The sequence below is a fragment of the Bacillus rossius genome, chromosome 1, assembly GCF_032445375.1.
Source record: "Bacillus rossius redtenbacheri isolate Brsri chromosome 1, Brsri_v3, whole genome shotgun sequence".
Lineage (NCBI taxonomy): Eukaryota > Metazoa > Arthropoda > Insecta > Phasmatodea > Bacillidae > Bacillus > Bacillus rossius.
In genome coordinates, this window is record NC_086330.1 from 99,702,533 (window position 1) to 99,718,281 (window position 15,749).

A 15,749-nucleotide genomic window follows, 5' to 3' on the forward strand; every position below is an offset into this window, starting at 1 on the left:
TGTAAGTAACGTGTTTATCCTCCAGACTTACCAGAAGAGTTCTAAAATATTTATTTTAAATGTTTTCAACTCATCTTATCTTTCAAACCAATTTAAATACCCAGACATAATCTTTTTGCTTAGTTAAAAATGTAGCACAACACCCAACAAACGTTATTTCATTATTGATATATATTATTTCAAATCCAATCTCCAGAGGATGAACACAGTAAAATACCACAGATACACTGTTCTGAAGGGGGGGGGGGGGGAGGCGGAAACTAAGATATTTTTATGTCATTAACAAGGCATTGGAAAAGAAGAAATCTGTATTAATTGAAATTTTTTCTCTCGATAATCTCACAAAAAAAAAAAAGAGATATTTATAGCGTGCGTGCGTCCTGATTCCCTGCACTGTGTTCGTGGTTAACGTCCGTTTATAATGATAAGTGCATTAGTGCCATGATTATTTCGCGGATTCATATCTCTCCAGGCTGGACTCAACGTTTTATAATGTTAATTGGTCGACAACGAGGTCGCATCCTTGGCATGTGATTGGGTAAACACGTCTGCTTCTGGTTTATTACAGGCTCAGACAACGCAGTTATTTATGCACTTTGAGTCTACTTTGTTAATTAACTAATCCGCGAAATACTTGTGCCTATATAAGTACAATGACTGGGGGCACACATTTAACGCGAAAATATTTCGACACAAGTTGAGAATTAAAACACTGTAGGTAGCATCGTCTGTGTTATGTGATTGGTCGAGTTCCTTTCAGGTCCATGTCTACCGTCAGTACACAGCAAAGTTTTCAGATCTCTAATCTTAATCTCTGATAATAATTAGGACCTTGTATTTTTCGCGAAAAAAATCTGAACGTTAATTAGACTGCAATAAGGTATAACCACGCCAGCAGTTTCTTCCTTGTAATTGATGACCGTATACAAACGACACAATTGCCTTATTTGACCAGGCCATTCAGGACGTGTTGCTTCCACTCTGAAAGGCTATGATTTGTGTACCAACAGTAAAACTGTACCTGAAAGAAACTCACGCAATCACGTAACACAGATGTTGCTATAGTGTTTAGCTCTCGGCTAGTCTCGAAATCTTTCCGCGAAAAATACATGCCCCTAATAATGATTCATCTAAAATAATTTCTCCTTAAAGTAGCTTGTAAATCACCGTGAATGTTTTTCTTATGGTTAAAATCCTTCAAAATTCGCGATTTCTCCTGGTGCTCGGATAGACTCCACGCACTTGTTCACAAACAAGTCATTGTCTGCTGCCACAGTTTACCTTGTATCCGGATTGAATATGGTTGGATGTAATGGATATTTGTATTTTCTTATTGGTTTATTGACCTTCAGGATATGTCAATTTATCCACGATGACCCAACTAAAATACGATTGAAACGAATAATTGTATACGTGTTGGCCTGTTTTGAAATACTTAAATCGGCGTATCTATACTAACTAGCATTGTGGCTTATTGGAAAACTGTCGGTGACATTTTTTTTACTCTATAAGGAGTAAGCTTATATTTCAAGGTCAATGCTTATTTTTGTTTTATCACAATCAATAAAAAATATATTCCATACAAAGTCCCTCCGAAAAAAAATTAAGAACAAGATAAACACTTTTTTTTTTCTTTTTTAATATTCAATATATACTAATCTATCATTCTTATTGGATGCAGCCAGCCAGATATTTTTTCATCCAACTTTTACTAAAAGTCTTTCGAAAATTAAGTTTTACTTAAAACATTCATAAACACTTTTAAGATACATTAGTTTCAAACGAAAAGAAAATATAATTGTATTTTACTGCGATTTCGTATCGTTATCTTACGCGCTGAAAAACTCACGCATGCGCATTTCTATTCGCCAGCATTGGCACTAGCGGTCTCTACCGGGCAATCGATAAACTAAATTTCCGCTTCATGTTTTTTCTAGACGCTCTTGCTCGCCCCGCGCCTTCAGTTGCCATTTGTCGCTTCGAGGAGAGTCGTCGGGTACCGCAACCCGAACGCAGGAGACTTTTTTGACAGTTCCCATCAACAACGGAAGGTAAATATTTTTTAATGTCTGGGTGGGGCAAGATCTTTGACATTCGTGCGAAGAGTGAAAAGTTTTAGTAATAACTGAACTTGTTTTTCACTGTGCGACGAGATAATAAAGTGATCGTTCCCGACTGAGAATAGTGAGCAGGTCAGGTACGAGGTCATTCACGTGGACTGGCTGTTAGCCGAAGCTTCTCCCATGCTTCCTCTGGAAGCACTGGAGCTTTTTTTTTATATAAAATAAATAAAACAGTTTGTGTGACCTGTGCCACGTCGAATGCTGGAAGCCAGTTTCGTACCGCTTGCTGAACACGGCAATAACAACTTACTTCTTTTTGAATACCAACACTATCTCTTTCGCTTAACGAAATAAATTGTGAGTCCAACCTTTCTTATGTGTTTTTTTGTTATTAAGTTAATGCCAGTAACTAATTCAGCTCAACTGCGTCAACTCTTTTGGTCTTTATGCTTGTGAAGTTTTAAAAGAAGCCGTGCATTTTAGTATATGTTTAAAAATAATTCATGACCGGTATTTCTACTTACATTAAATTATAAAATCATATCCTGCAAATACTTAATTAAAAATTAAATATACCATAGGCAATATATACTTGCACTTATTAAAATAGGCATGCTACCACTTTCTTGTATGCCACCTTACATACTTTTACTCCACTGTTACAAACTTTTTATCCTAGATTAGCACATTATGTCAAAAGCAGGCCTACAATTTTGTGAATTTTATTCATAGGCTATGTCTTTTAACTATGAGTATATTTTTTTTCTGTTAATACTATGTTTGCCTTATTGTAACCATGCAAAAGTTGTGACTGTTTTGAGAAAAGATTTAATGTACCTAAATTCTATGAAAATTAATTCACTATAAATATTAAGTTAATACCAGTACTGTGAATAAGGGTGGTTAAATTTTTGTAGGAGCTAAGATGTTCTGATTTTATAATACTTTAAAATATGCAATATTAATACAGGTCTGGTTTTAATTTTGACAGAACATAAAATATGTTTACACAATTTACGATCAAGAATATCAAGTAATATCATTAAAAGGAATAAATGATTAATAGGCAAAGGAAATTGAAATGGATACTGTACTTTTAAATAGTATTGTAAGGGGCTATTATTTTCATAGTGTGACCCCCATTTACCACTCAAAACCAGCTGAGCATATGCAGAATTTCATTTTGTTTGCTTTAAAATTCTCTCCTTCAGCTAGTGGGAATGATGGGTTTATTAGGATTTTGTTTTGGTTGGGGGAGATACCCCCCTTCTTCGTAGACCCCTGCTCATTAACCCTCTGGTCATCCCTCCTCCCCCCCTTAAAATTCAAAATTGGGTCTTCCTCTGACTTATATCAGCAGACCTATTTATTATTATGTGTTACCTTTCTCACAGTAATACTAATGGTTAATAGGATATCTTTTTTTGTATGGCTTGATGGTTGAAAGCTAAAGCTAAGCTCTCATTCGGCACAGAAGCGTAACGAGTGCTGTGGCACTTGTCGCAGAGCCTGGCGCGATGGTGATCAAGAAGGTGTGCTGCATCGGCGCGGGGTACGTGGGCGGCCCGACCTGCAGCGTGATGGCTCTCAAGTGCCCCAACATCGTGGTCACCGTGGTCGACAAGAGCCGGGACAGGATAGCCCAGTGGAACTCGGACAAGCTGCCCATCTACGAGGTTAGTTGTTGCTTCGGTTCACCTCGCTGCACTGCAGGCACTAGGTTCCTAGGGCCCTCGTTGCTCAGGAAGAAGACATGAATTACTGGCTGAGCCCGCAACTTTTTATTTACCTGAATGAAATAATTCTCATAAATTATTTAGATCAATAATGAGATATTATTGTTTATTAATGAATGCACTTAAGTGAAAGTTATATTACAACTTCCTGGTAAGCTTCCAAAAATTCTTTTTGAAGTTATGCTTCTTTAGGTACCTATGTTATAAAAAATAAGAGTGATTATTACGATGCTCGTGCACCATGCAACAAAATTTTCACAGGATGGAAAAAAGGCTGCATACAAAAAAAAAGAGACTACATACAAATAAAATAATTATATTAAATAAAACTTATATATATGCTTTTAAATTTTATTCTTCAGTGACTGATATCAAATACTGGCCCCTACAATTAAAAACATTTATTAATTTTGATTATTAGTGATATAAATTGTGTACATAAATTTTTTCAAATGAATTTATATAAGCGAGGTTATGTTCCCAAATGTATAATTTATTTGCATTATAAATTATATTTTAATAAATAATTAAAGTTAATAAATTAGAATAAACATTCAGCATATTTATATATTTTCATTATTAATTAGAATTTATCTGTGTTAATTTACTAAATAAAAATATTAATTTTATACATGTGTTCGTATTAGTATTGAATACTGAATATTTATTTAAAATTTTTAATAGTTTGAATTTGTACTCTACCAACCGTATTTATATCACTCCAGTCCTGTTATTATTGAATTGCAAAATTAAAGTTAGTTTTTACTGCCCCAAGTAAGTATAACTTCTAAAGTCCATATTAAGGTTAGTTCTACTACAGGTTAGGAAGAAAAGGGTTTTCTTATGGGCAAGTTTAGCACAGGAAGAAATTCTGCCGCTAAGTGCGCTTGCGCAGCAACTGAGCACAAAGCACGGAAGAATTGAGGAAGGTATTACGATATTTATTTTATAAAGTAAATTGTAAACCTACCCTTAATGCAGAGTGCTCAATGCTTAACGTCCCTATAACCAGGAAGTGGGGATGGTATTTAAGATTAGTGTGAACAATTTATTACAATCATGAATATCAAAGTTAATTTCACAGAAATAATTTTTTTTATCCTTGTTTACATTTGAGATCTTTCTGGTGCAAAATTCTCCTATTTTTTTTTTCTATAAGGGAGCTATTAATATTGAAATGTTAGTACTGCAGTCCTATACTGATTTTAGAACATGGATGTAAAACAACACTAGGCATACTTAAAAAATAATAATTTAAAACCACTAGGAGAGAAAGATTAATACTTTGTAATTCAAAAACCAAAAGTATTGGAAGGTTTAAAACACATTAAATATTTGAATTTAAAGTTTGCAAACATCTGCCTTGACGGAATCAAAACAAATGAATACCTATATGTCTGGTTGAACCACACTGCTTTCTAGTGGCAAAACCATGTAGTGTGCCAAACTTACATGATCTTCCCAACCTGTAGTAGAATTAATCTTGTACATAAGAACTTGCACCCATTTTTTTATTATAATTTAATTTCAAATGAAATATTATATTATTTACAAATATCAAATATTTTTCTAATCAAATCTAAAGAAATAGTGAAACTTAATTTTTTCACTTTTCACAGAAGTCCGTGAAAATTTAATGCAAAATAACAGTAAAATGAAGCCATAATAGAGTGGTGTAAAATGTAAGACAATTTAAAAACATGGCAATGCTTAATTTTGCACTAAATCTTCTTTACTCTGTGTAAGTTACCTTATTTAATTGTAATTTTTTGTGAATATGTACCACTTGGTATATCTATTGGTAATGAATTAATCAAAAAAATTATGTGATTGTTAGAAATATTACATTTAATATTTAAAATTGATAGTACTCACATAAATATATGAAATATTTTTCGAGTACTCTTAGATTCCTACTTCCCAGTAAATTACACTTTTTGGTTTTATTTACAACTAAGAAGAATTACTAACGCAAAATAATAATGCTTTTTATAACCTATTTTATCATTCACGTACTTACTCCCAAGTTGATGAAAAAACTGAACAAATTTTCAAAACAACTTATAAATCCGTAATAACTTAGGTTATTGCTTGGGAAATTTGTATTTTATTTTACAATTAAAATAGAAGTAATGATACTTGCTATTGGATTTTGTTGTATAATTACCATTATATCATCAGAACTATTTGAAATATTGCAAGTGGTTTGAAAATCATGCCAACAATATAAAATGATTTTAAGTTAAATAATTTTTTACAGGCTAACAGATAAAATAATTTTTAATGCTAGAGTTGGAATAGTTTTACTAAAAGGAGAATGTAAAATATGTAATAATTCGAAAATCACAGGCGGATATCTTTTGATTTTATTTATTTTTTATATGTATGGATGTATGCATGTGTAGTAATATGTTGTTACGATTTTCCGCGGGGGTTCGTAAAGGATAGCCCAATTAAAGATTTTTATCACACACAGTTTTATTTATTACCACTACTTGTCACTTACAAATAATCTTCTAAATTGGCAGATAATTAATTACACGTAAAGAAATGTCAATTCCCCAGTCACTCGTTTCACACACCTCGCTGGGCCGCACTTCCGGCGCAACTCTCGCTGCAGCACCCCTCGTGGGTCTCCGCCGCGGGACTCCGTCGCCGCACTCCGCCGCCGCCGTCACACCCTTCGCCGAGATCCCACACGACGACTCGCTCGCAACTTCACTGGGGACTCCGCCGCGCCCGCGACTCTATCGCCCGGAAACTTCCGACTCCACTGAACTCACTCACTCCCTGCCCTGGAACCTTCGTCCAAGGACTTCGCCACTCTGCCGCACCCGCGGCACTATCGCCCGGAAACTCAGCCGCGGGAGAACTCCCCACTGAAATCAACTCGAAGGTCGGCCCAACCTCCTTATATAGCCCTTGGGTTCCCGTCCAGAACAATCGGGCATGTCTCCGAGATATCGCGCGACCTTCGCCATCGAAATGCCCAGAAAGACGTCGTGAGTCCTCGAAGGACGCGGCGGCTGCTCAAAGAACGCCGATAAACGCAACAAGCATCGGGTTCCCACAAAACGCGCCGATAAACATGTCTGAGTCCTTTTATTCCGCAGTGCGGCCTCTTTTAAGTAACTCGATCTGAGGCAGGTGCGCGCTGTGACGGTCAGGATGTCGCGTGATAGTATGACACGAGATACCAGGGAGAGGATGCGGGTGGAAGAAGGCGCAGACAGGCCGAACAAGCGCGGCGACGCCAAGCACTGCAGCCAAGCGCGATCGTAACAATATGTATTGAATATAATTGAGGATGGACAGTTTATATTATGTGGTTGTGCTCTAATGTAGTAGTCGCTACTGTAGTGACACCTGTTACTCGTGTAGTAATCCAATATGCACTGTACTGTGCCCGGCAGTTATCTTGACGTCTCTCAGCGCGGGCATTGAATATATATAACTTATAGAAGTCGCGAGGGGATAGGATTTATTATTCCAATTTTCGGATCCAAAACTGTGGTAGTTGTTAGCTCCGCCGCTAGACAGCTCTTCTTTCCACAAGAGGGTACTCGTAGTTACCAGCTTCCACGCCAGAGCGCTGTAGCGTCGCTTTTTTCAAGGTCGTGCGCGTAATTCTCTGTCTCACTCTATCGAGAGGCGGTGCCTTTTATTGAAATCCGAGCGCTTAGATACGGGCGGGCGCAACTGAATTGGAGGAGTACGGCCACCGAAAAAAAAAAGAGTGGTTAAAAGATGCCAACATCAAAAATTAAGTTTTAATAATAATAAAACTACAGAAATTTCTTAAAGCGTACCAGATTGGAATGTACAGTATAGTGTACATTCCCACTGAGGAGGATAAACGTAAAAAAAGTAACGTAAAAAAAATACTGACATTCGTAGTTCAGAATTTATAAAATGTTGTGTTAACGGAGTGGCGCATTGAGTAAAATGGCAAAACATAATTTGGAATAATTCTTGACAACGTTGAATGATTTTGGTAGCTATGAAACAACTATGGCTGCGATGACTGTTCAAACGCGTGCACGTGTTGTTATTAGTAACTGAAACTAATGGTATGATGTCATACTTTGTGGCTATGCAGTTTATAATTTTTTTAACATAAGATGAAGCATTTTTACATAATGTTTTGGTTGTTTCGTAATTCAAAATAAATAATCTTAAACGTTATATGGTGAATATTCCCAGTAACGAATGACCACAAAAAAAAATCAATTTTGCCAACATAGATCTGAAAAGTTAACGATTTACTATGTTAAGTTGCTTATAAATAACGCACATTTCCCGGATCTCCAAAGAAAATAAGAGTGTTTGTTATAGCATTGAGTTCCCACTCTTTATATTCCTTGCTTTGAGGTTAGATACACAAGTTAAGCCCGGGCTACATTCGCAATAGCACGCAAACAGCACAGACGCACAAAAGTTCAACATACACTATTAGATATGAGCTGCCACATTGGCAAATAGCATGCGCACAGAAAAATAGCACAGGATCGGCGCACAGAAAGTTCATTACGTCGGTCTAATTAGCAAACCTCGTAACTCCCTGAAGACAAATTTTACAAGAGAAGCAAAAAACTGAATAACTTTTTTGTTTGTACTTAATATGTGTTTAAATCATCACATAAAAGTTAAAACACCCCCTGACGTGTGTCAATAAACTTTGTGTCGGTTTTTAATTATTAATACTTTTTTTAATGGAGTTACAAGGTTTTACAATCATAAATTCAAACTAGATATGGAGTTACGAGGTTTGATAAGAAATAAATCTTCTTATTGCCGTAAACTTAATATGAATATTAGAACAATTTTGAGATGAATAGTTATAGCATTAAATTTATTAGTGTATTATAAAAAGTATATCTAACAATACAAGGGTTATTTCCGATATTGAACAGTAAGGACAGTATACAATACACAACAGCAATATTGTATAGTACATAAAATCAACATTGACTATGAATTCGTTTGAAATAACATCAAGAAAAAACTAGCCTTTAATACTGATAAATCAGGCAAAATTACTCCAACAGATTCGAAAAAAAAAAATTTTTACCCCTCACAAAATCTACACTTCAGTTTTGAAAAGGAAGGCTATCATAAAATAAGTGATAGTCTGACTCCATTGTTGTTTTCAGGGACTGCAAATGCTCGTATTTAGTTTTCTTTATCTTCAGCCTCTCAGTGTACAGTGCTGGCAAACTATCATATGGCTTAGCAGTAATGTTCTTTTTGCGAATAGGCAAGTTCTTCCACTCTTCTGTGAAACCCAACTTGTAGGAAATAATCCCATCTGAAGTGTACTTCAAGGCTCTGATGTCGGTAACACATGGATCCCCAATTATTCTGCCTGGTCTGATAGAGCTATATACTTGAACATGATCAAATTTTTTAAAAAAACTGTGAGTCAAATAATGAACTTCATATGGACGTGGATTTCTGCGTGCTTCCCTGCAAGTTGCAATGTAGTCAGCTGGAACATTAATCTTCTTGTTTTTCAGCTTATTTTCTATCTTCGAGTGCATGGAGTCTGCCTCCATTTGTGTGTGTCCGACCTCCAGAAACTTTTGCTCTATCGTTACACACTTTGTCACCGATATCTGTAAGAGTGCATTGGCGAGAGTCACATTTCTGTTCTGATAGCAGCAACCATCACTATACAGAATCAATTTGTCGGCATCGTTCCTCAAAGGTAGTTGCGACAAGATGAAGTTGCAAATTATTGTAGCAAACTCATTTGAACCAAGGCCCCCCTCAGTCTCGTTCCACAGATAACAGAAGCCATCTTTGGTTTTCAAATCGAAAACAGTAAAATTGTGTACTGCTAACTTGGTTTTATAGTACAAACTAGACACATTTGATTTTGGGCACAAAAGTACTGATTGCAAGTCCATTGTATACACATGCTCTTCCTTGGCTTTATCAGATTCTTTCTCCAGTCTTGCTTCCATCTTCTTTTGTAGATGGTGTTTGTGGATTTTTTCATTAAGATTGCCTGTATTAAAGGCTGCACATATGCTGCACTGATCTTTCTTGGGCTTAAATAGACTTAAATTGTTGTCCTCAAAAACTTGCGTGAATATGCAAGAAGAGAGAGGTTGAACTCCTTTACTTGTGCACCACTCATCTTTGTATGTTCTGTACAACTGCATTTTGGATGTCCACTTTGGCTCTAAATATAATTTTTTTGACGAAGCTCTGCAATAATGTGACTCGACTTTTGCAAGACTTGATAGAAATTCTTCCAAAGATTTTCTTTCTTGAGCTTTCCTAAGTTTTGGTTCAGCATTGTTGCCCATATTTTCACTCGGAATCACTTTACAATCTGTTCTATTTGCAGCTTCTCCAACAGTTTGTGTTATCTCTTCATTAGGGTTATCTTCATCATCATTATTTGTTCCTTCATTCTGCCAGTTCAGTGCAGTCCATTCCCCAATGCACAAAGTATTTAAAAACATGGTTTTGCAAACTCGTTGTTTGCCATCCAACGTCTTCAAGTAATACTTACAGGAGAATTTCCTCCTGGATTTATTTTCGTCCTTTCTATCTCTAGCTCTCTGAACTGAACTATTCTCAGTAAAAAAGTTCACGAAGAGTTTCTTCTCTCCCCATTCCAATGACCAGAATTCTTTAAAAATTTGTTCTCTCACTGCATCTGTAATAGAACAGCACTTCAGAGCATTGTTTTCTTTTCTTACACACTTGCAACGGGGTTTCATTTTACGGTCTTTCTTCTGTACATCATACTTCCATTTTCCACCTTCTGTCAATTTCTTTCCTTTGTATTCTTTCCCCAACTTGCGTGCATTTTTCCATTTGTTGACATTCCATAAACTTCCATCAACTTGATGCCGCTTCCTTCTTTTACTCTTTGAAGACAGAGATTCATTATTTTCTGCTCGAGATGTTGTTGGCGAAATATTGTTCAGATTGTCTTGTGGGACTTGAGAGATCATAGCTGAAGCCAGGCAATAGCTATGATCATTGTACAAGTTTTGTGGGTTTTCTTTCACTACATTTGCAGTACTGTCATTAGATTCATCACCTGGAAACACTGGTATTACTTCATTCGGTAGCATGTCCTCATTTTCATTTGTTGTTAAGATTGGGGAATTATTTGGATCGTTTGTGGCCTCTGGTCCAACTTCTATAAACATTCCTACATCCTGAATGTTGCCAAACCCCGATGGTAGTTCAAAGTCCATTGCATTATGAGTCACCAAGTCCTCACATTCATTAGTTTCCATTTCATCATGTTAATTTCATACCTGCATTGTTTCGTCAGTTGATGAACATGGGTTGCAAATATTTGATAAACTTCTATCTGTATTGACAATGAAAGTGCCAATATCGTAAAGAATGTATGATGTTCTACAAGGGGTACTCATGAGATCCATGCCGAAATCATTCTTAACTCTTGACATTCTGAAATAAAGAATGGATAGCTAAAGTTTAGACATTACCTCCAAAAACATTTGATATTATGGCCTGTATTACAAAAGTTTGAAAAGTATTATTTATTGCAATAAGTGTTTTGTATGCATAAATAACCAATGGACAATACTTAAAGTGTGAGATAATAATAAAATTTACCTGTTCCATACGTACAAACAATTTCGAAACAACCAGAATAATATTTTTAAAACAATTAATAGACAGTCCAACAATAACACTGTGTTTGTTTACTAACAAAATGGAGTTACGAGGTATGCTAATATGCAGGAAATACGACAGCTGGAGATAAGAGGTTTTCTGAAAATAGAATTGTAGCCCATAGGGATTGTTTATTGTTATGATCTTTGGAATGGTCATACAACACATAACTGAGTATATAGTAGTACCAAAAACCAATTTTTGACAAAAAGTGGAGTTACGAGGTTTGCTAATTAGACCGACGATTAGCTTTTAACTTTTAGGTTATTTTCTGTGCGCGACCATGGTGGTAGCCAATCAACAAACAGTTTAAGTACTACTCTAGTGGGCTTATAAAAGAACAATTGTCACGAAGATATTGGTGCTCTTGACTTGAGTAGTTTGTTATTGTTTTCAAACACGCGATAACATAAAAATGGAAGGCACATTTGATAGCTTTTTGATAGCTGTAATAGAAAGTAAAAATATTTTGTATGACAGGGGATCCGCAGGATACAAAAATGAAGAAGCTAAATTAAATGCTTGGAAGTCTGTGTCTGAATGTGTTAAAGAAGCCGGATTTGAAATAAACAGTGATATATATTTTTGAATGCTCGTTGTGTTTTGTACGTAAACTTTGAAGTATATAAAATATTTCTGGGTTTAACGAAAACCGTACCACAATAACAACATACGAATCTAAACAAACGTCACGTATGCCAACTTCAGTGACCAAAATTGTGAACGGATGTTTTACATTTAAAAAACTTTTTTGAATGCTTCCGGTATTATATTGTGTTGTGTTGTGCGTGAATGTAGCATCAAGCTCTGTGCTATCTCTGTGCGTGTGTGCTATCCGTATGCTGTTTGCGCAAGTATTTTGAATACAAATATATTTTCTTTTAATAACCGAAAGGTAAATATTATTTCCATGAAATATAATACAATTCTTTAAACACAGACAACATATAACAGCTATTTTTTTGTTTATTATTTCATCTGGCGTGATAAATATTATATTTTAAAAACAGTGTGTGGATTTTTAATTTAAAATAAATATTTATATAAGACATCAATTTAAGTTGTTCAAAAAATTCACTTTGGTATGAATTCAACCAAATTCATGTTATTCAGGGCACAAAATTAGAAACTACCAAAAAAGATTATTTACATTGCTGTTTTGTGTAAATCTAATTCCTCATTTTAGCAACCCATTTTAACACAAGAAAAATTATTTTATACTAAAAATTATTATTTTAAACCATTAATTAGCAAGAAACATGTATGAATAATCTATTTAAATTTGCATTTGAACAGTGAATATTATTTGGCAATAATAAATATTTTTTATCATCGTATATTACGGATGAAAAGTTTGTATTTCCATCTAATCAGAAGTATTATGACACAGTTAATTAAATTGCTTTACAAGTTTTTATTCACATGAAAATCATTAAAAATTGGTTGGGAAGTTATATAAATATACAAAAACAAATCATTATACATACAATTTTATTATCTTAGTGGATTTAAATTAATGGTGTCCCAGTGACTACTGCGAAGAAAAAAGTCTTGCGAAAGGTTTCCTCGTAATTGAAATTCGTCAAAAAAAATCTATCTATCATTTTTGGTGACATTTCTGACAAGTGGTACGATGAAATTTGAGACTGGCAAATGAATGTTGTGAAGCAATAAACAAAATATCACATTCGTGAACTACAAATGTATAATTGTTTTTATTTTATAATAAAAGTGTATCTAATAACCCGTGGCTTTTCTCACGTAATTTCCGGGTATTGCTGATATTCTACCATTTTAAGAAAAGTATGTATTAAATTTCAAAGATTTTTGAAGAATTATACACAAAGAACTGTCAAGTATAGAACATATTTAATAAATAAAAATATTTTTACGACTTATTTTTAATTGGTTTAGCGTAAGTCTATTTTAACTTTTATTTAAAATTAAGTACCTACCTTATTTTCTATCTCCCGGTTTAGTGACTTTGAGAATATATTTTTCCTTGATGAAATCTTAACTCTTTTCCATCTGACGAAGAAGCCAATTATAAAATAAACTAAGACTCGCGCACTTATTGTATGTTAAGACTGCCATCGTTTTAAATCACTGTAATTTTTTTAGTTATAGTCATGCTTAGGATAATAACATAATATGCCTTATTACGCATACATTTCAGTATTCATGAAACCAATGCATTTTTATTTGAAATGTAGAGCAGTTAACAAATTTCTTATCTCGCATATTGATTTTTTGGTATGGCTAGTATTACTTAAACAAAATTTTTGAATTTTCACTGATGTAATCTTTTCCCTTTTCTATGTGATTTAGAAAATATAGCAATATACGTAAACCAATTAAACCAAAATCATACTGAATTTTTATTACCGAAAAAAGTTAAATACAAAAAATTTTAATATGCGTATTTTAATATTGAATTTATATATATCTTGCCAATACTGATTTAGTGGGTTCCATTTTTTTTTATTTTTAAAAATAATATCTACCCCTTTTACTACTTAATAGATAACGTTGAATAAGAGAAGGTTGTTTAAGGTATGTTGATTTTCCTTGCCAATATCTAAAAGTAAATTTGTACAAACGCGAAATATAGTTTAAATAAGTATTTTACTTTTAAAATAAAACCATATTTTGAACGGAACACTAACTATTGGCTCAATACAAAGTTTTAATAGCTAATTTTCACTTCACTCGAGTACAGAATCCCATCATTCAGTGATTTCCGTGGCTAGCTTCTTTTGGGATTTCATCATTCTCAAAGCGACGGTAAGGGAAGCTCCTCTTCAAGGTCGCCTAACGATGCTGATAAGACCTGCCGGGTAATTTGAATCGTTGGTCTGGGATTTTCGGGGGGTTGGGGGGGGGGGGGGGTGTTGAAGGATGATGTCACGACTGGGCTGGTTAACCTAGTTCTGCCGAATACCGCCAGAGGCGTATACGGCCGATACCCAGCGATGAAAGCGATCGCAGCGGCGGAGCTTGGAACTACAACAATTCTTCTAAGAAACCGGACAGAAAATTTAACCTGGGCTCGCGACTTCTATACATTATATATATTCAATGGCGCGGGGGTGCGGGGACAGCGGGACGGGAGAAAAAAGAGGGGGTAAGCAGGCGACACGTAGCCGAGAGCCGTAGTGGCTGTTAGGAAAATATCGCCCTTCAGTGTATACCCGAAAGTGGAAGGCGAAGTTGGCAGCTCGCAGAGGCGCGGTAAAGTGATACATAGCGGAGAGCGGGAAATAATAAAAACCGCGATGCAGTGTTGTGATGAAGAAGCAAAAAATAAATGTCTGCTCAATCAATTATCATGAAAAGAGAACTTCACACTTACATTAAACAAATATATAATATATATGAGGTTTGAAGGTTATAATATGCATTCTAAAGTGGAAGTACAATGCCAATTGTCTTTACATTTATAATAAATAATCGATTAAAGGTGCAATAAAATATAAAGCCATACTTTATACACAAGCATTTTTTAAATGACATTAATGTTGGTAGTCAGGTGTTTCCTAAACGACTGACATGAAGTTAAAGCAGCACTTTTGGTTTGGTAACCCAGTGCTCTTAGCCAAAAGGCCTTACCGCCCTGGGGCCCCCACGGGCGTGGATACAGACTTACGTAGTGTAGGAAGTCACGCGCCGAATGTTTTCTGTTATGCTAGTAGAAACCTGGCCGCTGACCTTGACAATAGGGTATCACTTTCCCTTCTCCCTCCCCTTTCCCCCAGACAGGACTAGGGAGCTCAGACGCCAAGTTATCTGCCGGGCACAGTAATGGTGGCCAACAGGGTTGTAATCAGGATTTTATGAGCCAAGGGGGGGGGGGGGGGGGGAGTGTCCAATATAACAATTGGGTATGTTTTCTTTATTTTTGAATTTTAAAAGAAAGTTTGCGAATGGCTCAAACGTGTTTAAAGTTGGACACTGCTGGTGCACTGAACTTGAGCTCATCTTCGATCCTTGGGTGAAGGTCTTGTTTGTTCGGTCACCCCGAAGCTTGCCTCAGGAGGGTTTTTGACCACGTGTGCATTGTCTCTGTGATTGGCAGCCAGGCCTCGATGAAGTCGTGAAGCAGTGCAGGGGGCGCAACCTGTTCTTCTCGACGGACGTCAACACGGCCATCAAAGAGGCAGACCTCATATTCATCTCGGTCAACACTCCTACCAAGACCTCGGGCAACGGGAGGGTGAGAGTTTTCACCGATGCATTTAGTTCAGTACCCTTGAAAACAAGTAAAAAATAAAATGTAGCTGTT

At 35.7% G+C, this 15,749-nt stretch overlaps 1 protein-coding gene across 4 annotated transcripts in view; it reads left to right on the top strand.

Annotated features, from left to right (window-relative positions):
• The first annotated feature begins 1,937 nt into the window (after window positions 1-1,937).
• The window catches only part of LOC134540664 (UDP-glucose 6-dehydrogenase), a 46,428-nt gene continuing 32,616 nt past the window's right edge, over window positions 1,938-15,749 (top strand). Inside the window, exons 1-3 of one of the 4 annotated variants that reach the window (XM_063383539.1) lie at window positions 1,938-2,051; window positions 3,538-3,739; window positions 15,543-15,680. In XM_063383539.1, the coding sequence (XP_063239609.1) occupies window positions 3,581-3,739; window positions 15,543-15,680 (297 nt within the window). In that variant the 5' untranslated portion in view covers window positions 1,938-2,051; window positions 3,538-3,580. Of the gene's footprint in view, window positions 2,052-2,071; window positions 2,421-3,537; window positions 3,740-15,542; window positions 15,681-15,749 lie in introns of those variants that run through there. The other 3 variants (XM_063383547.1, XM_063383563.1, XM_063383554.1) reach the window with 3 other exon arrangements.